General features: G+C 37.4%; 1 protein-coding gene and 1 pseudogene across 2 annotated transcripts in view; one reads left to right on the top strand and one right to left on the bottom strand.

The window, feature by feature from the left end:
- The first annotated feature begins 1,262 nt into the window (after window positions 1-1,262).
- LOC116300745 (cleavage and polyadenylation specificity factor subunit 6) overlaps window positions 1,263-24,230 on the top strand; it is a 39,147-nt gene continuing 16,179 nt past the window's right edge. The window contains exons 1-7 of one of the 2 annotated variants that reach the window (XM_031709667.2): window positions 1,263-1,404; window positions 12,542-12,634; window positions 17,432-17,474; window positions 17,578-17,699; window positions 18,294-18,397; window positions 22,366-22,431; window positions 23,192-23,274. In XM_031709667.2, coding sequence (XP_031565527.2) covers window positions 1,330-1,404; window positions 12,542-12,634; window positions 17,432-17,474; window positions 17,578-17,699; window positions 18,294-18,397; window positions 22,366-22,431; window positions 23,192-23,274 — 586 coding nt within the window. In that variant the 5' untranslated portion in view covers window positions 1,263-1,329. The remainder of the gene's footprint in view (window positions 1,405-12,541; window positions 12,635-17,431; window positions 17,475-17,577; window positions 17,700-18,293; window positions 18,398-22,365; window positions 22,432-23,191; window positions 23,275-24,230) is intronic. The other variant, XM_031709668.2, reaches the window with a different exon arrangement.
- Window positions 5,393-6,551, bottom strand: LOC148912929 (uncharacterized; annotated as a pseudogene).

Here is a 24,230-nt window from a genome sequence, read left to right as displayed (position 1 = left end):
AATGCTTCGTACCAAGCTTGAAATGTATATATATATTCTCATGTATACTGTAAACTCAATAAGTTTTCAGCGGGAAAATGCTACGTTGCTACTGACCTTTGCCGATTGCGTTCAGATCACACATAGTGCTTTTCGGGCTTCGCAACATGAGAAAGCTTGATACGCTTATTTCAAAAAACGTTGTCATCGCCAAAGGCGATAGTCGATAGGTCATTCCGAGAAGGATATGGTTTCGTCGACTACAAGCAATATTGAATCAGTCTCAACGCTAAGGTCCATGTTATTGACGAGAATATGAAGCAGAAACACAAGTCATTTCAGCCATTCTTGGATCTTGGAATGATCTATCTCCTATTGCTCAGTTTTCTCCTATCGCCTATTGTCTTTCTCTTTTGGCGATGACAACGTTTCTTAGTGAAATAGGCGTATAACGGTCACGTGTCTGAACTGGAATGCAAAATTTTTGTTTTTATATGGATTCTTTTTAGCTTTCTTTTTAGCTTTTTTAGCCTTTTCAATGTGGAAGTCCATCCACACAGTTATCAAACGGTTGAAACATGTAAAATGTATCTACCCCGCATAATCTTCGTCGGTAGCTTCTCAGGTGACTAACTTTATTGCGCAGCCCCTCCCCCGGGCACAATCATCCCCCTTAGTCAGTATAATGTAATGCATTTACCACTCCGAGGGGGTGGACTGCTTAATACCTAACAGGTTTTGCAACACAATTGATAAGGCAGCCAATTAGAGATCAGGACCGGAAAACCTTTTCAAGCACAGCAGAGAATCATGAACAAACAACTCGAGTCACATCACATGGATGCATACGACACCGAGCACGCCAGATCTCGAGCCCTTTGCACAATTAGCAGCGCCTGTCACCTTCCCTTATTAAGGGCTGTCTCACCTTTATTAAAAATATTTGTAAATAGAAGAATCTGAAAAAGCTTGACATTCTATCAACTGTGGTAGTGATTCGATGTCAGCGCAAAGTGAAACATTTTTAGTATTTTTAATACTTAAAGACAAGCTTCACTGTTTGAATTTCCCAACGGCTAAACATGTCATAAATTTTATCGAGAAAATGTGTCCTTCATTTTGTATGTTCATGCTAGCCTCGTAATTAAGATAACTTTTAGATCTGGGGGTCATTACATTTTTTGGGGGGGGAGTTTTTCCGTTTTCTGGTCCATACTGGGCTTCCTGTGTGAGGTGTTCAGCGGTAATGTTTTTCAAATTACCCACAAGCCTTTGTTCCGCGCGTTCTTCTTCTCGATTGTCGGCCATTTTGTTCTGCACTTGTGAAGTCGTTGGAGCATTTTAGGGGAAATGGCGGCTGATAGCGGAGTTGATATCGATCTCTACGCTGAAGTAGACGAAATAGACCATGATATTGGTGGTCAGGTGAGTGTTTTCGCGTTTTGTATAGTGAGAAACTCTTAGATATAACTTTAAAATGTTTGACAAATTGTGAGTTAGCTAATTTAAATTTTCCGCATCCTGGCAACTAGTTAAGGTTGGTGCCTACTAATTTCGAACCATTTTTATTTTTTTCAAATTGTGCCAGTCATTTAAATCACCCAAGAGGCCACTAAAATGCAAACCTACATTTAGTTTAACTTCACGAGTGCAAGAGACAGATTTAATAAATCAAAATGATAATTTTCTTTGTCAGTATGCTCTTTGAGTGAACGTTTTTGAATATACTTTTTGAGTGAGTGAAAGACATTTTTTGTAAATACGAGGTCTTCCAAGGACAAAAGTTTATTTTATGTAATTGTACTCGCAGGAAAAGCTAAATGAATGGCTGATATTTGGTGTAATGTGTGATTCCTTTTCAATTTTCATTTAACTTTAAAACAAACTAAGCTTATCTGTATGGAAACATTGAAAAAGTTATTTTATTATTCACCGATCCGAGGCCATTGAAACTGCCTTTTCTAGAAAGTAAAAACATATGATTTTTGCCAAAAACACCTGAATTCTTGAAAATTACTCTGTGATACACCTTTGACTACATAAATAATAGTTATTGCTGTTGTTCTTGGTCTTAATTTTTTCCAAGGCCGATGTTTTCTGTACCTTTGAGTGTTTTGCTTTTAAAACCCGCGGGAATCCCTCGATGCAGATGCGCAGTAAGTGTGTGCGCTGACAATAGTAGCCACCAACCTTAAGTTGTATTATATTTCAAGCTTTTTTCAATTAATTTCAAAATGAGGGAAAATATATTAGTTATCAAGCAATGAAAATGTATTACTACGAAATCCACCATAGTGTGGAAACACAAGAAAAAAAATATGCCATTGTCCCACAAACATTGTCATTTTATCACGGCTATTTCAAATGCCAGAATTAGCAATGTATGCTAGATGTCATGTGCAAAGATTGTTGCGAGTTGATATTAAACTATTTACCATATATGGTAAATAGTTTAATATCAAAGCCGATCAAATTTTGCGAAGAGATTTAAACTTGGTTGAATCGAGAAGGAGATCGGGCGCAGCGAGTTCGCATAAACTAGAAGACCTACATTTTCTAGAGAGGTCGGAGATTGAAGTTGAAAAATTGTTCTGTGGGCTAACATGGAGACTTTTTCTCCATGCTTCTTGGAACTCCCAGTATCGAGGCGGGATTTTATGGGTAAGCCCGTGTAGTGCCAAAATATGCAATGTTTTTCAAATTTTAATGCCGTGTTTTGCTTCTAGCGAAAGCTTATCTTAGAAAACAAGACCTTTAACCCATAGAAAAGGTCTTTTTGAAAAGATCTGAACAGATTGTACGAATAGATGTGTCATCAATTTCTCAAACTTGTTGCGCACAGTATACTGTATATACTTGACGTGATATTATTGCTCATTCACAATCATCTTATGTACTAGTACATGTTTATATGTAAATGAAATTCAAGTTAATGATATGATACACTTAAGAAATAGAAAAATAATCGTATGATATATAAACTGATTTGTTAGTAGAAGTTAAATTTTTTATTTACTTATTTTTGTTATGTATATATATAATTATTCGCTCTCATAATCGAGAGTTTCGTCGCTGTCACTGTTTCCAGTGAGGTCTTCGCTTTCCCAGACAATATTTATAGACCTTGTCATTCCTTTATTTTCTGGATCATTTAGACACAAATACCATGCATTTGATATCATTCACGAATAAAGTAAATAATTTCTTCACGATCAGCGATCCCTTCTTGTTTGGAAGAAGTCGAATTTCGAAACCATGCTTCTCGTAATATGATATATAGTTTTACACAAGAATAGCGTCAGCCATACTTTTGGTCAGCGGATTAAAATAATGATTTGAAACAGCCATGTTATGTCTCAAAACATACAAATTGTTGTCTACATTCCTTAGCGGCGGTTCGATAAAAGAGCATACGAGAGCAAACTAGGAGCCTTTTTAATCCACGTTTTGCAAAATCACAAAGAAAAATAACAAAGCAAATTCGAAATAAATATAAAAATGTATTTTAAATGGGGATTATTCAAACAATTGAAACACTTAGAAACAATCAAGATCTTTCAAAGCTGCACATGCTTTTAGCCAACATAGTCAATTGATAAAAATCAATGTCAATAAAAGTCACGAGGTTGTTATCAATTTCTATTGCAATCGTTAGAAATGGATAGAAATAAAAAGTGTGATATCGATTTTTATTGAGTTTAAGAACATAGATTTAATGGGTATTAAAACCCGACAACACTATGTTTGACACAGGTATTCAGACGCAAGCAAGGGGGAAGATGGTGGGGAGCAACGTGTGTGAAAAAGTATTAAAGAAAAATGATAAAAAAGAAGAAACATAGATAATAAGAATGATAAAAAAGATAAAAAAGAAAAGACATAGGTAAATAAAATAAAATAATCAAGGGTGTCAGTGATTGAAATAGTTGAGTGTACGAGACTTATACAGTCAATGTCATTAACATTGTCCACCGAAAAAAGACATTTACACATTTTAGAATAAAAGGAATATCAAGTGTTTCATTATGTATTCTTTGCCTTATGTGTGTCAGCCTGAACTTTAAATGTAAAATTCAACTCGTGAATCGAAAATCCAGAATGCCCCGACCATTTAGTGAGGATTTAAGATGGAGAATGGTATTTCAGCGTTTGTTTTACACCAGGACATTAGAGGAAACACGTGATATTTCTTTTAGTATAAATGTCTAAATGTCTTTTTTCGGTGGACAACGTTAATGACATTGACTGTATGAGTAGAATAGGGATAGGTATTGTAGATAGGTAGCAAAGGTAAAGTAAATGAGAAAGTACATCGTATGATGTATATTGAATTGAGAATAAAAGCGCATAGAGTCAAGGCAACATTACGAAACTTAACTTAGGGTTAAGCTTCTGGCGCTAGAAGTTTTGGAACATGTAGGTGGAATACTGACCTTTACCTTTTGTCTTAACCCCTGATGTTAAACACTATAGATCGAACGACTATCCCAGAGCTTTCTTATTTGGATACTCTACTTATTTTATACATACTGAGATTTTCTTATCAAATTTCCCTGTGTGAAAAACAAGCTCGTGAATTTTTTTAGCCAATCAGAGAGGCGAAACGATTTGTCATGCGAGAAAAAAGTGTTTCGTCCAATCGCAAACCCCTGTTGAGGTGAACTGTGTTTTTGCGGCCATCACGGGTAGCTTTGTTGAGCACAAGCTTTCAGTTATTTTCAGTGTATGCGAGTTGTTCATAGTTCAAATTAAACTTATCTAATCAAGAGCTAGGAGATATTCGTGAGGATGGCTGAACAATCAAGAAGATTTGTGTCTCTAGGCAAACCTATAGACAAGTTTATCGAAGACCAAAAAAAAAACCAGAAACACTATTTCGAAGGCACAAAGAGATGTAAGTTTGCCTACTGAGTTTCTCGACTCCAAAAATGAAACGAGAAGAGTCGAGGAAATCCCGGCAGAAGAGCTTAATGAATATATCAGTGAATTACAGTGCTATCTCAAACGAACAACAGAAAAACATGTCTTTGATTCTGAGTGGAAATACTACAAGTACATCTTATACGAGGTATAAGTGTGGAATACTTCTATGGGAGACTATACGTATGAGCGACTATATGACATTCTACCATGAAATACATCCCTTCCAAGGAAAACAAACACTTGATCGATCGATAAAAGTCAATAAAATACACAAACTGGACGACAAACTCGATGGAGATTCAATGTTTTGGCTGGTTTCAGGTGGTTTCAAGATGGTTTCAGGTCGTTTTAGGTGGTTTCAGGTGGTTTCAGGCCGTTCCTTGTTTTAGTAACAGTACCCGCACAAGTTATATGTTATTGTATTAACTAAAGTAATAATTTTTGTTTTGGTTAGCTAAACGTATCTATTTCTAGTCAAATATTTTTATGAAAAAGGGATTTTCATGCCGTTAACTTGTCGTTACGATGGAGAGTAGGTGCCTGGCAAAGCGGTAGGCGATGGCAACTAGCTGGCAAGAGGTAACCATGGCAACCAAGCCACGGGTCAACCTCCATTACTCCTCTCCAAGCATTTAGTGTGGTGCTTGGAGTTGGTCGACCCGTGGCAGGAGCCATGGGACCGACCAACACCCAAAACTGCATCTCCAAGCACCAGCAGTCGCTGCCTCTCCAGTTGTCACGCATGCAGACACAACATCCATAGGTAGTGTGGTGTACGCGACTCAACCCAGGTGGCAATGGCTAGCATGAGGGCAATATTGACAATGTACAAATGGTGGCCAAGCTAAAAGGATTCCACTTACCAAAACTAAGCAAGTTTACCAGAGGCATTAATGATTACTTGCTGAGGAGTTCTAATATACTGTTTATAGGCATCACTTTTCCAACGGCCCAAGACTTGGATTAAATGATCTGGTATACCCACTTGAGCCGCTGTAGTTGCGGCCCCAATACGGAAGCTATGGCTTGAAAAGTTACCAGCTACACCTGCTGATTGTAGAATAGCCCTGAGTCTGTCAGTGACCAGCTGCCTAGTCAGTGGCTGACCATCAGCCAGCAGGAAGAGTGGGCCTGGAAGATTACCACGATATGCTAAATAGTTCAGCACTGCTCTCACAGCACACAGGGATGATGATCCGCGACCAACATACACATGACAACCCTGACGAAACGGATCCGTTTTTGAGGCTTTAATGAACAGTCTTAAGCAAGAAGGAGACCCTGTAGAGTCCACGGTTATGTCCTGCACAGTCAGGTGTACATCTGGATCAAATTTTTTTAAGCGAGGGGCAAGTAAATTCGGCTGAGTGAAGGAAACCAAAATAAGCCAATGAGCAAGCAGCCCAAAACATGCAGTCATTGAACGAAGATAGAACCAAGCCAGAGTGTACTACTCTCAGGACCTCTGGAGTAACAGGAAGTCTAGACGAAGAAGAGGCGACGCCTTGGGTTCGCTTAATGCCTTTTGTCACTCTTTGGAGCCGCAAGCAGTTCTGAAGTGGATCATCGAAACCTTGTTCAATATGGAGGGAACGGACAGCTGACAGATAAACTTTTATAGAGGAATGACGCATCGACTCGGCCAGCATTGTCACAAATAAGCAGAGGGTCCATTCATCTGTGGGACATGGTGAGCCTGATGGGGATAAGCGGCCACTTTGGTAGCAAAAGTTGACAAACTTCTCTTGGGCGGTAGAATAACAGCGAAGGGTGGAATGCGCTAAACCCTCAGATAAATAGACCAAACACTGATTATTTAGAGAACCAATGTCAGAGAAGACAGAAGCTGAGCTGGGACCTCTGCTGGGTATAGGTTGGCGTTCAGGGCCAGAGAACGGAAGACCTGCATATTAAAACGAGAAAGAGCATCAGCTATCCCATTACGAATACCTGCCACATGTTCAGCTGAAAAGGAAAAGCCATGACGGGCTGCTGCAAACAGAAGGCTTCGGAGTAAAACCATGATCGAAGAGTCTCTGGAAGTCCTGCTATTTAGGATTGCTACCACAGCTTCGTTGTCCACCTTAAACAGAACACGCTGCTTTCTCCAACCGTGACCCCAGATATGCGCTGCCAGTACGACTGGAAATAACTCCTTGTAAGCAATGGAGAGGGAAGCTTGCCGAGGTAACCACCTGCCATTGAACCAATCAGAATCGAGGAAGGCACCATAACCCCGTGTTCCTGAGGCGTCTGACCCTACGCAAACCATAGGTGGAGGCTGTAGTGAGGGGAGCAGGAAAAAACTTATCCCGTTCCATTGATTGAAGAAATCCAGCCACCACTTCAGGTCTTTCTTGAATTCTGTATTCAGGCGGATGGGGTGATCGTCTTTTCGGAAGCAACAGAGTAGATCAATCATTCTCCGAAGAAAAGTGCGACCTGGCCAAACTACCTTAGAGGCATGATAGAGTACACCAATCAGCGACTGAAGTTGTTTCTTGTGGCACCATTTGTAAGACCAAGTTCTCAACAGTTCCAGGGTAGCAGCAAATTTGTCGGCAGGGAGACGCAGAGTTTCGGCCATTGTGTCAATTTCAATCCCTAAAACTACTAGGCAGGTGGATGGCCCTACACACTTGTCTGGGTGTAGGGGCAGACCTAGGTCAGCGGTAATGGATGTAGCGATAGCTAAATTATTAGCACATAAAGCTGAATTAGGAGGTCCAGCTAGTACGAAATCATCTAAATAGTGGCGGATGTCAGGTATCCCATAGTTAGACTGAAGAATCCACTCCACTGCATTGGCGATTGAGTTAAAGATAAAGGGGGCTGATCGCAAACCAAAGGGAAGGACAAGGTCAACAAAGTACTTTGACCTCCATCTCATGCCCAAAAGATGTCGGTCAGATGGGTGAACTGGGACATTTCTGAAAGCACTTCGATGTCGAACTTAGCCAGCATAGCCCCCTTACCCAGTTTGGAACCCATCTTAACTATATCGTCAATTCTAATGTATTGCAGTGAGCACTCCTCAGGGTCGATGCCATCATTAACACTGTGGCCAAATGGGGAGGACAGGTCAAAAATTAGACGCCATTTTTCTGGTTGACCTTTCTTTGGAATCATGCCAAAACTGCTTACTTGAAGAGGAATAATGGGAGGGGATTCAAAGGGGCCAGCCACCCGCCCCAATCTAACTTCCTTGTCTAAATACACATCAACGACTTGAGACTGCTGATATGCTGAAGCTTTGTTCTTCTTTGACGATTTCAACTTGACAGACGACTTAAAACCCAGTTGGAAACCATCTTTAATGCCATGCAGTATAAATTCTACCCATTGCCGATTGGGGTGATTCTGTAAGCCATGGGCGAATTTATCATAATTCAAAGAAGAAATTTCAGCAACTGAAGGGAGGGGAAGGCTGGTGCCTATGAAACAATGTATAAATAGATCAACAAATGCCCCCATAAATGATTAAGTCAACATTAAATGACGTACGTTAAGTTCGACGCACAATGTAGTGTCTAAGTGATATTCAACAAACTAGAATGAAAATTAAAATGGTGCTGTTCTCTGAACCTAATAACACAGCCTTGAGTCCAAAGTCACATGCTTAGTGGTATTTTCTGCGCTTGGCCTTGGACGGATTGACAGAGCGGGAACGTTCCAAATTTCTGGGCTTGATCGGCTCTGGGCATGCACTCTTGCGATGGTCCCCTTCGCAGCTACTGCAAGCATGGCGGAACCGACATTCGGGAGAAGGGGCAATGCACCGACCAGCATTCCAAGAGTGGCAAAGGACCCTTGAGGTCAAACTACCTTGGGCCTCCCTCCCCCCTGCTGTAGTTGAAGCAACCACTCGAGGGCGCACCTGGGCACCTGCAGTGTTAAAACTGTAAAGTTGGACATTCATTGTTGACCACGTTGTGCATTTCTCAGCAGCAGCATATTCTCGAAACTCCCGATCATAGTTCAGCCATGCACTGCCACTAAACTGTCGGTATGTGCGCAAGATAAGGAGCTTGTACTTGAGCAAATCGTCTTTGCAGTTGGGAAAATATTTTCCGACGATTAAAGAATAAATGGTGAAAGCTTCCACCCAAGATGTAATATCTGAAATTTGCTTTTTGTTTTCCTTGGCGGTGTTACAAAGGATGAGGCGGCCATCGAAGTGCAGTTGTGGCTCTGGTTCTTGAGAGGAGATGTTTTCCGGCAGCAAGTCCTCAAGATGAACAAATTTTCCGGCAAGAATTTGGGCCACCACTTTGTAGGGAACGGGAGAATAACCAGGACCCACTACAAACGGCTGGTTAAGGGGGGGCGTGTTCCCCAGGAAATTTTCCGGCGCCGAAAATGACGAAGACGACGTCGCGGCACTTGGGACAGTTACGGGCCGAGGGAGAGTAAAAGGCGATACAAATGAAGGTACAGATAAGGCAGACGTACCTGAGCAAGATGGCGGAGGCAAATAAGCCGAAGACGCAGTTGATGAAGAAGGAGGCGACCCGGCCATGGATGTCCACGGCATAGATGAGCCAGTCTGGGCCAATTGGTTAGTACGGTTGGCCAGAGGCGTCGAAGAACCCTCGTTGTTCTCGGGCAAAGATCCAGAACCCGCCGATGACGAGGCAACGCCTGCCGCTAGTAAAGCCGAGTTGACCATGGCCGCCAAAGGTGCTTTTAAAGCTTCTACTACTGATGTAACCAACTCAGTAGACGGCGCAGTAGATGTAGGGACGCCATTACAAGCCGACTCAACCGAAACTGGAGGAGCCAGCGAAGAAGAACAAGAGGTAGGAACCATGCTGTCCAAGCTATTGCGTGTGTTACGGGGCATTTTTTTATCGACCAAACAATTAACACGAGGACAAGGAACAATGGAAAGACGATCATAAATAGACGTCGAAACGCTGGAAGAACCACTAACAATAAGGATTGAGAAAGGATGGCTTGAAAAAAGGCGTATAAACCAGAAGCAAAACCTGCGATATGAAGGCAATGGCTAACAGCAACTCAGCTACAGCAACCACGAGGCCTTAGGCAGCAACTGCGCATGCGCAAGTCTCACACCGCTGGCCAGCACTCCACTCCCAGTTAACTTTGCTTAAAGTTAACCACATAAACCTTCAACGAGTGGGTGGATGAGGAATTTACTGTGTCATAATTTACATAAAAGAGTACTCACACGAGTTTTATATTAGTTTATTTATAGTTCCTTTCACGGTTTCCGACGCCATATTGTTTGGGCAGAAGTGTAGGGAAAGAGATATGTTTTTCGTAATATTTCCATTCTGAGGTTACCCTGCGAGCAAAGTCTCCTTTACCTTCCCCCGAGTGAGAGAAAGGAAAGAGTCTTCTTTCCTTTCTCTCACTCGGGGGAAGGTAAAGGAGACTCTGCTCGCAGGGTATTCTGAGGTAAATTTTTGAGACCAAACTTTTTCTGTAGATGGAGAATCTTCTGTTCAATAATGTTTTGTGTGGTGTTTTTAAGCCGATGGAGCCACCATAACACTGGTTCTCAGAGAGACGGAGGCTTGCTTTGGGGTTTGTGAACAAGACTCGTTTATGTTGGTTCAATTTGACCGTAAAAAAATATTCAAACCGAATCCACGGACTTTCTTCTGTCTTACAATGACTAAATCCCAAATAGTCTTGTACTCTATTCAAAGTATCCAATGTGCACAGCACATTTGACACGTTTTCCCGTGTCAAAACTTGTTGCATTTAGCTTTGGAGCTTTTAGCTTTTTGAAGGGAATTTTAAAATACAGGAGTTTTTTTTTTTAGAGAATGCATTAAAAGTGAATGAATAAAAACAACAAAATCTCAGTATGTATAAAATAAATAAATTACAGCATGGAAAGCGCTTCATACGGGATTTTCCCACTCGTTGGTTTTGTATCTGAAATCTCACTCGTTCGCTTCAGATACTTTACCAACTCGTGTGAAAATCCTGTACGTGCACGCTTTCCATGAAGTAATCTCTATATTATGATCCCCACCACACAGCCGAGACACGTGATCTCATGTTTCGTAACATTGCCTTTACTCGAAATGCTTTTATTCTCAATTCAATATGCATTGTACGATGTACTTTACAATTTGCTTACCTTTGCTACCTATCTACGATACCTATCCATATTATACTCGCATAAGTCTCATACACTCAATTATTTCAATCGCCCACTGCCTTGATGTTTGTTTATTTTATTTATCTATGTCTTTTCTTTTTTATCATTTTTCTTTGGTCATTTTTCACACACGTTCTCCCCCACCACCTTCCCACTTGCTTGTGTCTGAATACCTCTGTCAAACATAGTGTCGTTGGGTTTTGAAACCTGATTTTTTTTTTTTTTAATATCAAAATGTTTATTGATATTGATTTGAAACCTGATGAATCTAAGATTCCTTAGTTCGATAAAAGAGCAAGACCTACAAACCTGGTTGATGCCAGCAAGTGTCAACTCAAACATAAGCAATCATGCCTTAAAAAATAAATAAATTAACCGTTTCATTCGAGCATTTATGTGTTGTGATCTCAATATGATTTAGCTGTCCAACTGAATAGACGAGGTCACGTGATCAAATCCGCCATTGTGGCTGGCATTTTACAGAATTTTAGCTATGCGAGAATGTAAAAAAAGATGGCGGATTCTGGTTGTTTTTTTGGTGACAAAAGGTAAGTTAGCGCACTAAATAACTATAAAAATCCCCTTTTCTTGCAAGAAATATATTTTTAGTAGATATCTAAAGTAGATTTCTGCTATAAACTAGCCAAGAAGAGAAATCAAAAGGTATTTTTTGCGATAGGATGTGAAAACCTATGAAGTGCTTAGTCTTGTTTTGCCGGCTTCATGACCTTAAAACAACGACTTCTTGTCAAAACTTTTAAAGTATATTTCAACTTCATTCTTGAAAACTGCATTTTCTTGCAAGAAATATACTTTTAATTGATATCTTAAGTAGGATTTTGCTATTCATTCGCCAGGAAGAGGAAAAATATTGCATGTTTTGAGGTCATGAAGCCAGCAAAACGAGACTAAACACTTCGTAGGTCTTCACATCCTATCGCAAAAATACCATATTTTTTTCTCTTCTTGGCTAGTTAATAGCAAAAATCCACTTCAGATATCTACTAAGAATATATTTCTTGCGAGAAAAGGGGATTTTTATAGTTATTTAGTGTGCTAACTTACCTTTCGTCACCAAAAAAACTACCCGAATCCGCCATCTTTTTTTACATTCTCGCATAGCTAAAATCCTGTAGAATGCCAGCCACAATGGCCGATTTGATCACGTGATCTCTTAGTGCAAGTCGTCTATTATTAATTTATCAGTTGAAAATACATAAATCAAGGAAGTCAATAAAAATCAATAGAAATAAAAAGTGTGATGTTGATTTTTAGCGATTGGTCAATACCAATCAATATCAATCAATCAAGGATATCGAATGATAGTGTTTTATCGATTTTTATCAATTGACTACGTTGGGCTTTAGGAATGCAGTGGAAGTATGTTGATATTTGTGGGTGAGACCATGGCATATTTTACCCAAAACTTCCACACTATGGTGGATTCTGTAGTATTTGTGCCTTAAGTGTTTGTAAATTTGTTTTATACTTGTGATTTATCAGCTTGATAGTGGAGGTGTAGATCTATATGATGATGTATTGACCACATCTGCAGAACAGCAAGCTGAAGATGAAGCACTGCAAGGTGTTGTTAGTGTAAGTATTTACTAACAAAACAACATACTAGGATATTTTGTGTATGTATGCTTAGCAGTTTGTTTGGAAATTTACCAGTAAAATGGTAAGTTATGAATAGGAAATGTCAATGAATCATTGATTATGGAGGATGTATTGAAGGGGGCAAACAGTGATAGGTAGATTTAATAGTTAAGATATTTAGTGTTGTTTGTGTCCACAAAACCTTTTAAAATACCTAAACAATTCTTGTTTAGACATATGCCAACAGTTCTTTCCCGTCATGCAAATGCTTATCCTGTATCCTAAAAATTGTGTGTTCCATTTGGTTGATGAGTAAGCGGCTGTCTAAAAATAAAAAATAAAAAATTTTATCATATATTTATCCATAAAATACCTATATTTCTCCTTTTCAAAAAACTGATATTTTCGCATAAATTATGAAAAGAACATGTTAAATGTGAAAATATCATTACTATATGTATTTAAGCTATTAGTTTATTAGTTTATAATAAAAAGCTTGCTAACTTGATTTTATGGATAATTATATAACTAGGGTAAACCGGGTTACCTGGGGTCCTTGCAAGTACCAGAAAGGACTGGGACTTAACCCTGGTAACAGGGTAGAGTGGGTTGTGTGGAACTGGACAGTGTCCCGAGGGAGTGCGTCTTAACATCATTTTGCAGTCTGAATTCTCCTAAAGTGCCATGATCTCAAATTATATTTTGCTTGAATCGATCTCATTCCCATTTCAATGTGTGTTTTTTTTTTGTGATTACCAGTGCATAAAATGCCATTTTCCCAGCCCCCCAAAAGGGAAATCTTACCTGTTTACCATTTGATTGTAGTAGGAGCTAATTGGTAAAATATCCCAGTAAAATATGAAAGTATCAATAAGAATCGGTTAAAGTCCTAATTCCAGTTCCGTCATAAAGTCCAGTCAGATTTTTAGCATAAGTAATCAAGTCATGTCTGGCATCACACGCTTTGGCGCTTTGCAAAGTAGTCTCATGAGAATTTTCTAACTCGGTATTTATATAACGAAATGCTTCATTTAAGACCATAGTAAATCAAAGATTTTTCTTGCAATTGCTTTAAATTTCATAGTTTTATGTTCACTGATATTTCTAAATCTGAATGGACACATTCTAAAAATTGGAGTTCAAAAAGATATATACCATAAATGACCTCTCTAATAAACGTCCTGTATCTAATAGACGCCCCCCCTAATCGTTCATATATTTATTAAACGCCCCTCTCTAATAGACGCCCCCCCCCCCCCACCAAAGGTTAGTCGAGTACAAGCAATAGGAAGGCAAACGATAAATTAACATTAATTTATTCAGTTTCTTGCTTAATCAATAATGGCTTTCTAATCTTATCTTGTTCTATTTCGAGCTCAAAGTACAGGTATCGCTCTTTGATAGCTTTTATCTCCCTGCTAAGAATGTCAGCATCCTTTCATCAATTTGTCTTTGCATAATACTACCCAGGAACAATTGAGGATTGGGGCAACTCAAGATGCAGCTTTCTGTGTTAGACGAACACGAACACCCACCCCCTTTTAGTGACATTAGACTCAGACATTGATGAAGCAAATGAAGAGAATGAAAGCTTGATTGACCAGGACAATTCCGATGTTGACATTGAATCAATTTAGCTCCTTGACTGTGATCTGTTATTGAACATTTCTCGTTGCTGTTCTTACATTCTGGGCATATTTCTGCGTTGTTATTTTCAGTCTTTAAAGATTGAAATAAACGCCCCTCTCTAATAAACGTCTCTTATCTATTAAACGCCCCCCTTTCATTACGAAATTGTAATAGACGCCCTGGGTGTCTAATAGCTGATTTACGGTATATTAAAAGCCTGAATAAACTTCTCTGTACTTCATGTTTATTTGCAGTAGTCTTTAGAGCCAAAATAATTTGATATAACTTCTGAATTGGCTTGAAGAAACTGCAGAAATATAGTGCAAATCTTTGGAATGAAATCAGAATGAGCCTTGTTGTTTATGTATCGAACAAAAGCATAATTTTTTACTTTTGAAGTGCTGTTTTACAGAAAATACTGCTTTTAGAAGTTGGAACAAACTAATGTGTAGTTCGTCACAATAAACTGCAGGTCACTACAATAAGAATTCTTGAAGATCGTTGTCACTTTTTGTGGTTAGTCCGTCGATAGAACCACTTCCCCTCCCCTGGCAGGGCGAATCATTTTTCGCATTTTATGCAGTAAGTTCTTAATTTACTGAATTTATCAGTTCATTTAACTGTTAGAGCTTTCATTATGCGTCTCTAAACAGTGGAATAACAGTTTTCATGGCCGATTTTAACAGCGAAATTGCAAAAACAAAACGGCTGACCAATTTGTGCCCTGCTGCTGTGGGCCACTAGGCCTTCCCCCCTGGGGTTAATTGTTGGAATCGTGCCACAAATCATGCTTCCTGTCATCTATTCAGGTCACATTCGGACATAGATAGGTTCTTGCTATATATACAGCAGATTTGGAACTGAACAACAAAGATCAATAAAAACAGTTATGTACTATATATAAAAACGAGCAGCAGTGTTTATTCAAATGTAGCAGTTTTTAATAAAACACATGGTTTGAATTTTTATGTGGCATTAAGAACCTCCAACACTAATAAAACCAAAATTTTTGAATAAAACTATCAAAAATGTACAAAAATTGGAAGTTATGAAAACTGCCTTAGGCCCTTCTGATTATCATGCGCATAATTTCTCATGTATGTACTGTGGATTTACATTTCACTTTTGACAAATTTTTAAAGTTCAGGGGAAATATCCTTTCTTGATTTTATACGCTTATTTCAATAAAGTTAGTCACCTAAAAAGCTATGAAGCTGAGGCCGACAAGGATTATGGGTAGATTCATATTTCACTGTCAACCGCTTGATAACTGTTAGTGGACTTGCGAATCTTTTACCGGTTACAGTCTCGCCTCTTCTGAGCATCATCGAGCTGCAGTTTGTATTTAAAAAACTTAGCATATATATGCTATTTTGATATGAAAAGTTTCCCATGATGCTTAGTGATCTCAGCTTTCTAGGTTTTGGGTGACTAACTTTATTGAAATAAGTGTATACTAGTTCATTTCCTTAGTCCGTTCGGATCACATGGTTGAACTCATGAATTATTAATGACTTTGGAAGACTTTAGTGTGATCTATCCTGTCCTCACACTGTTCATTTTACTTCTTTGGACTAACCACATGCGCTTCTTGAGCGCCTTTAATTATTTTTACGAGGAAATAAATTAGAATTTCTAATTCGGCTCCGACTTGAATTACAGCAGTCAGCAAAATGGAGTATGCATGGACATTAATAGGCCATTTGCAGGAATTGATCACTTGTCAATTTGCCCCATAGCAACAAGCCCATGGTGGGCAAGCCAGCCACATATTCCTTGACAACGATAAGATTTTGAGTGGCAAAGCGTAGTGATACCAAGACTATAGTGAAGTTTTTAACCTTTGTTCTGTTTCGTTTGACCCGATCCTCCGCTTTTGAGGCCTGATTTTACGTCTTAAAATTCGAGTTATGATATCTTTGCCGACTACTGGCGGCAACAATTATAGACTGTTTTTGCCCTTAAAAATGCTTCTTCGAATTTAATTTATCTTCAAATTTTAATAATGATTGCAGATGAATCGACTGATTTATTGTTTGACATCCTTGTCAAAGTGTATGTATTTAAAAAGACTTGTGTGTGTGCGTGTTTGCACTCCAACGAACAATGCGAGATAGATATTTTTCCTTTGTGACCAACAATGTAGAGTAAAGGATTTGAACATTGTCTTACTCAAGTACCTGCTATTTCTTCAAGTGAACAGAGAAAAAATTACAGATGCAGATAAAACTTGTGGTTTCACGAAGGAGAGATCCTTGAAACTTCTAAATTACTATTAAAAACTCAGGAACTCGACCATGTCTAGTTTGAGTGCTTAAATGACAAAAACTTAGTCAACAATAAACTAATAATAACTCTATTTTTGTTAGAATACTTCAAGGTTCTTTTTTATGGAGATTTTTTATATTTATACAATAAGCAATCTGTTCATTTTTTCCCATGAAGAAAGCTAAAAATAGAACTCCTAAACATTACTCACTGTTGGACTGTCGTGATTGGATTGCGCTAGGAACTATTAAAAATGTAAGTCTTTTTAAAAGTAAAACAAAGCCACTTGACACAAAAAATGAAACCGCACACCCCCTGAAACTAGGCTTAGCGGGCCGAAACATCATTGCTCTAAGAGCAATATAGCCTTGTTATTCAAGCAAAGGGGGAATATTAGTGAGCCTAGTAGCGAAAGATCAGCTTCCTGTTGTAAGTAAAAAGAAAAAGAACAAAAAACTGTATGACTCAATAAGAAAATACAAAAATCATGAGCACTACACGCACTTGAGTGTAGTCACTGCGGTGACTGCTTTCAGGAATCGCACGTGGACATGTTAACATCCCTGCGAGATGTACTGTACAAGCATGGTCAAGAAACGGAATATGAACTAATCAGAAACCATGACAAATACAGTCTCAGCTAATGGCCACAGCGGGACTCAAACTCAGCAACACCGGGTTGTGAGACCGACGCTATGACCACTTGACCATGCTGCATCTTTTCTATCTCTGCCCACAGTTTGGTATCCTGATATACATCTCTTGATATAAGGCTTACTTTATGCACTTGACTGGCAGTATTTGCCTGCCATTGTAGGCTGGTAATGAGATCCATGAAACTCACTCAGCTGATCGATACCAATGCAGTGATTGATAAGTCATTGTTTTTATTTCCAGTATTCTGTGGATATGGTAATGCCTCCTGAGATACAACCACAAGGTAAGACTTGCACAAATCTATGCTTACGTCAAGACATGAAGTTTAGAACTGCAAATTAGATGATTATTAGTTTGTTTAGTCAAACATTAACCTTTATTTGTAGCAGGTGGATATGATTACAAGTCTTATACTACGGTCCATCCAAAGTCTGCTGCCTCCCAGGCTGCGCAGAGCCATTTTGAACGTCAGCGTGGAAAACCACTTTATGTTGGGAATATGACATGGGTAAGTTGTTTATACTTTATTAAGATTACAACTAATACAGTGTAACTGTCTTTGACAATCTATTGCACATGAGGTCATGAGCCAGAAGATAAGGGTTTCAAAGAAGTCTGGAATTTGTTTTGGAACAGTTTGGGATGCGTTTTGGAATATTGTTATATGGGTTTAGGAACATGCAGTGATGTGGTTTTTGAACAAAATAGTGTGGGTTTTGCGATAGGGTAGAATGGGTTTTGCAACAGGGTGGTCTATTAATGCAAGCATAGCTAGCATTTTGATTGTTTGCATCCCAATCTCCCCATGTGAGCTGAGTTGGTTGGTTCTCTTTCTGACTCTGAGGATTTTTTCCGGTCCTCTGTTTTTTCCTCCCTCCTCTCAAATCAACCCTAAGTAATTAAAACTGGTTAGAGCTGTGCTCTGGGGTCATACATAGACTGTGTAGCGGTCGCCAGAAACTCCTTCACATGCTTTCAGTTCGACCCCATTAAGCTGCGTAACTGCTGTACTTGCGGTGGTGATAAGCGATGACAAGTTGTTTTTTTTGTTGTAAAATATACTTTAAATCATAGCATTGTTAACTTTTGTTTTTATTGACAGTGGACAAGAGACCTGGAATTAACAGAAGCATTACAGGAATGTGGAGTAACTGACCTGGTTAATATCAAGTTCTTTGAGAACAGAAACAATGGCCAGTCTAAAGGGTGAGTACAGAATTTTGTGTTTTTTAACCCAAAATCACATGATTAAGTAAATAATACAAAGGTAGGTAAATGTGAATATACCTCATCTGTTTTAATCTGTACTAATAATACTGTAATTAACGATTTTTAATAATATTCCACTATCCCACTAAAAACAGTCTTTAAGTAGACATCCTGGGGATGCTTTTACATAATTTACCAATTGACTTCAGGTATTTATTGATATTGTCACAGTTCTGTTTTTTAGCATTGTGTTGACATTCCACTGATATTTTATCACACATATCCAGAAAAACAATAAGATGCAAGAGTTTAAAGTTATCGTTCATTATCCCTCCATCACATTAACTTTCATTCATATTAATTAGATATAGATAAAATTCTTTCACTTTTCTCTTTCCAATAATTTCCATAAAAAATAGATTTCATGCTTAAAGTTTTCCATTTAAAAACAGTTAAACATTTGTTGCACTCACTTGTATTATACCACTTTACTTATATGCTATTAACATATCACAGAACAAACTAAAGTTTGGAAATAAAAGCTTCATATCTACCTACCTACTGAGCAGGGAAATGGATTCTAAACCAGATATACTCATGAAGATAACTCTTCTAAGATATTTTTTTCAGTTTTCTTCTCAAGGAACTTTCTGAAGCTATTTTTGTATTTAAATTTATTTTTGACTTAATGTTAAAAAAGAATGTCAAACAAAATGTTCAAAATTAACATTAAATTGTTGTTTTCATAATTTACAATGTAAATTTTCAAAGATGTATTTTTTTGTATATAGCAATTCTCCCTCCCTTGTGAAATTCCACTGTTAAAAAAAAAAGAAAATCAGTGTAAAATGAAATGTTGTTGCAGTTGTAAATACATTACCAGCAACATAGATAATGGGAAATATTTATATTGTAAATATCACAAAATGGAATTGAAAAATTGGATTTTGATCAATTTTAATCATTGTAAATTCAAAATGAGTGCATATTGGTACTTATGGAGTGCATAATGGGGCTCTATAGCTTGAAATACTGTAGCATGTTTAAAGATTGGTCTGTTCAGATGAATAAATGGTTGTAATTTGGCTTTTTTATTATTGAGAATCATAATATACATTTGTTTGTGTGGAGAGACCATCCTTTACATAGACATTGCTCATTTACATTATTTATTAAGATGCATTTTTGATATGGACCTGTGAATTCTTCTGTAAATTGGACATCTAGTTTAATAAAATTATTGGTATAGGTCATACATTTAGGTAGAGTATGTTATATAGTAATGGATTTATTTATTATGAATATTATTTATGACATTGTACAGATTTTGATATAATATGGAACATTTTAAGGCCATTAAAAGAATTGGTGTTGAAGATTTTTGAATTAATTTAAAGATGTCTGATATATAAGAGTGATCTAGTTATCATTGTAACAATGATTAATTATTATTAGTTCGTGCATGATATTTTTGTCATTGTGTCTGGTTCTATATTTGCATATTTCTTCATGTAAAGTGTCTTTGTTTGGGTTACCTGTGCGTGTCATAAAGAAAAGGGGTTGGGCTGGAGAACCTGGCTCATTGCTGGGCTTGGTTGTACAAAGAAAGGATATGGTAGTGCTATCTGATGGATAAATATTATCAAATGGATACATTTATTTGATAAGAGTGTTGACTTATCCACTGGATAATGATTTATCCATTGGATAGCACTATCCACCCTTCACACAACCAGATCCAGATGGTTTTTTCCCTTTCAAGCGAAACTTCCTTCATTTCTTATGGATACCCTGAGACAACCTTTGGGCTGATCAAAGTCAGGGCATGGTTTGACTACTGGTTTGTTTTGGTAGTTTGCTCGATTGGATCATTTTGTATGCAGTGTTTTGTCTTCGTATGACAGAAAAGTATTTTGTGGTTCTAACATGATGTGTATTGAATTTAGTTGTGTCCAAATATTCTGATTTGGTGAAATGTAGCCTCAAGCCCTGTGATTGATTGATTGGAAGTTGTCAATTCTTGTAACAATGATTGTACATAATTACAGCATATTGATGTTAATTGAGAACAATTGATTATCCTCTTATTGTAAGTCAATGAATGAAATCCTTTTTTCAGGGTAATCCATTCAGTGGAACCCTGTTGTGCTTCATGGCTGCCCAGTGCAGACATTGTATGTCTGTAACAAAAGTAATTGTGTCCCATGTATATGCATCCTGATTAGCAGTGTAAGCGATGATTAATATTATACACGAATTAACACCCATACATAATTATCCCTGCTGGTGGTATGATGTGATTGTCATTTGGTTCTTTTCAACCTTTTCATGTTTCTGTGATCCAGAAAACTAGAGTCAATCAAATTTCTAATAATCCAAAGAGAGTGATTATCTTTAGACTGTGAAACAGTTATTAGTAGTTGGTGTATAATAATTAGAAGACACAAAAGAAAACAGTGGAAGTAAAATATAATAAGCTTTATTAGTCTACTAACTATTTCATGATCTGGGGAAGATCACTCTATTATGAATACATTTTGACAAATCTTAGGGTCACAGAGACAGAAAATGGGTTATGTAGTCTGATTCATCTAGGTATGGGCATAGTTCCATATAGTCATGTTTGTTCACAAGGTAGGGATAGCTGTAGGTGGGTGTACATTGGTACCTGTAAAGGTGCAGCGTAGAATCCTAAAATGAAGATGTGTGCTAAGATCAACATCTTCCCAAAACCCCTTGTGCTTTACAGCTGTATATGTACCCATCATAAAACTTAACAATATCCATGCTTTAAAGTTACTATTTAAGCGTGGTATGTCCATGCTGGGTAAACTTTCCTTGTGTTTTTAAGCCATCATTAATATATTCTTATGTGTTTTTTTTCTACTTCCATGGGATATTGTAACAACACCAATGTCAATCTCCAAATAGCTTTGGCTGTGTTTTTCTTTTCAAAATGAAATGATAATTCCAGAAGAAAGCTAGTTTAGGCAGTTAAACATTCCATGTATAGCATTTGCATCCTCTCCTATGAACATTTTACCTAATGTAGATATACCAATATATGTAATAACCTTTTTTCATAAACAAAATATAGCTTATTTAATAAACTAGTTAAACTTTTACACATTTGTAACTGAACGGTATAGAGTGATTCCATTTCAAGACCTATGAAACAAAATATGTCGAATCTTCAAACATATTCCTATCCTTACAAACTGTGTTTGTTTACTTAAATGAAAGATTTGGTCTTGGTTTCCTCTAGTGTTATGTCAAACAACATGAAGGCCATGCCTTTAATAGTAATAATAATAAACTCTTTATTTAGTGAGGGTAACACTAAATAGCAATATGCTAACAAACCTGTGGCCCTCTAATATATTAAACTATGAAGATATGTGTGTAAAAAATTATAAAATTATAACTACAAGATAAAAACCCCTATACACACCACCACTTACCCATACTTTTCTACAAAAAGTTTCAAATCTCAACCTCTAATTTTTGTGACCCTTATTATATATACGGGAAACTGTGGTAAAGTTTTGGTATATTCTTTGTAAATGCTGTTAAAAAAGAAATGTGTCTACCATTAAATATCTATTAGACTAATATCTGCTTCACAGGTCAATGGAATCACTCTAATCTTTAAAATGCTTCGGATTACTGCCATTGATTAGGAAGTTTAGTGCAATTTATCATGTGCAAGTTATGAGCAATATTCATGAAGAAAGGATATGATAAAGTTGTGTGCAATTTCTTGTAAATTAAAGAACAATATAATATTGTCAATAATAAAATTAATGGTGAGATGGCAGAATGTGCCTATCCAGTGACGTGTACTCCAATTACGGTAAAGCTACACTAAGGTATGCGTCATAATCGGACCATTACAATTAACTATTCAGATTTCCAGTAAACTACATGAAATCTTACTGAAGGCTTGTTTTGTGTTGACTAATCAGGTTTGCATTGATTGAGCTTGGATCAGAAAAGTCTGTACAACTGGTACAAGAGCACCTACCAAAAATGTAAGGAATATATGCTTACGATTGTTATTGTTTACCAAAAACATCCCATTAATAATTTGTCAAACCATCAGGGGTAGGGGGAGGGTGAGTAACATCAATCCTTAAGGTGACTGCCTAGGTACTTTTGGAAAAAATATTAAACTTTTTCTTTAAATTTCGATTATCCGAATTGAAATTTAATGCTGATTCCAAATCTGGAAAGCAAAATTGGGTGTCCCGAGCTTGTTTTAGAGATAATCAGCATTCAATGGAAGCCTACATGCAAGCTTTTCAATGGTCATAACCTACACTGTAGATTCAATGGTCATAACATAGATTTTTAGGGATTTTTTCGAATTAGCTATTAAGAAAATAGAGAGTACCGTGCAAAATTTGAGGGTTTTGCCCTGTTGAAGCTCAAGACGCTTTATGGTTCTTCAATAAAATCCTGTAGATTTTTCAGCGGTTTTTGAGCGCACGCACATTGTCGGCTCGAATCAAATGTTCAAAAGTAGACAGTCACCTTAAGGACATTTATGGACATTGTTTTAAAAAAACTGAGGATGGGATCTTTTGCCCATGAATGTCCTTAATAGGGGTCCATTAATAAGTGCCTATACTTGAGGATTTAATTTTTTCTAATGTTAAAGGACGCAATGGTTGCTTATAAACACTGTTATAGCTGGATACAAACATTTGCAATTCTTTGTACCCAATATGCTAGACATTTTTTAAAAAATTGGTAATTCTCTTTTTTGTTGTTGCAATTTTGATTTTCCAGTGAACTGCATGAACAGAAGCTTGTCGTAACCCCAGCAACCAAGCAGCACTTGCATGAATTTGAATATCAAGCAAGGTCTAAAGGTTAGTACTGTTGACCACATACATAATTGTGGTGTTGGTAATATAATAATAATGAAAATTGGAAGCTGGTGGTGGTGGTGGTGGTGGTGCAGAAGCAGTGATGATGATGGTGGAGATAGTGGTTGTTATCCTGATGATGTCAGCAGTTTTAACTTCCAGTGATAGGATAGTGATTACAATAGTTATGTTGGTGGTAGTAGTAGTCATTGATATTTTATTAGTGATTATTATGGTACAGTAGTAGTGATTATTATGGTAGTAGTGATTGTGATATAGTAGTGATTATGATATTATAGTAGTGATTGTGATGGTGATAATAGTACTGTTAATGGTTGTGATGGTGATCAGGGGCGTAGCTAGGATTTTCTGAAGGGGGGCCCAAAATTCAAAAATCAGCCATTTTGTTTTGGCATTTTGAAAGAAAAGAAAGAACTGACAATACATTTTTTTGTCTTAATTTTGCAAAACTCAGGGAAAACATTTAAAAATTACTGTATAAATTTTTAAAAGTTGCCATTTTATTCCAGTGAAGGGCCATGGCCCCCTTGGCTCCCCCAGACTACGTCCCTGGTGATGATCTGGCAATAGTTATGATAATTGTAGTAGTGTCAGATTGTGATGGTGATTATATGGCAATTGTCATGTTAATGTTGATTGGTTAGTGATTGTACTCTAGTGATGATACAGGTATGTCAGTAGTGGTGTTGATGGTAGTAGTAGTGATTGTGATATGATAGAACGCAAACAATTAATCCATGAAACACTAATTACTAAATAGTACGAAATAGTGCTAATTAAACAATAGAAAACAATGGAATTTGCATGAAATTGTGCTATTTAGTATTACTGAAGTTTCACGGATATATTGTGATTATGATAATGGTGACAGTAGTAGATGTGATTACTGAGATGCTTGCTAAAAAGTGCAAAAGAAGGGATTTTGTGCAAAGAATCCC

This window comes from Actinia tenebrosa, unplaced genomic scaffold, assembly GCF_029948245.1.
Source record: "Actinia tenebrosa isolate PJP-AT-01 unplaced genomic scaffold, QUT_ActTen_1.0 PGA_scaffold10__47_contigs__length_13832649, whole genome shotgun sequence".
Classification (NCBI taxonomy): domain Eukaryota; kingdom Metazoa; phylum Cnidaria; class Anthozoa; order Actiniaria; family Actiniidae; genus Actinia; species Actinia tenebrosa.
The sequence above is the reverse complement of the archived record's forward strand: the minus strand, read 5'-3'. Positions and strand labels throughout refer to the sequence as shown.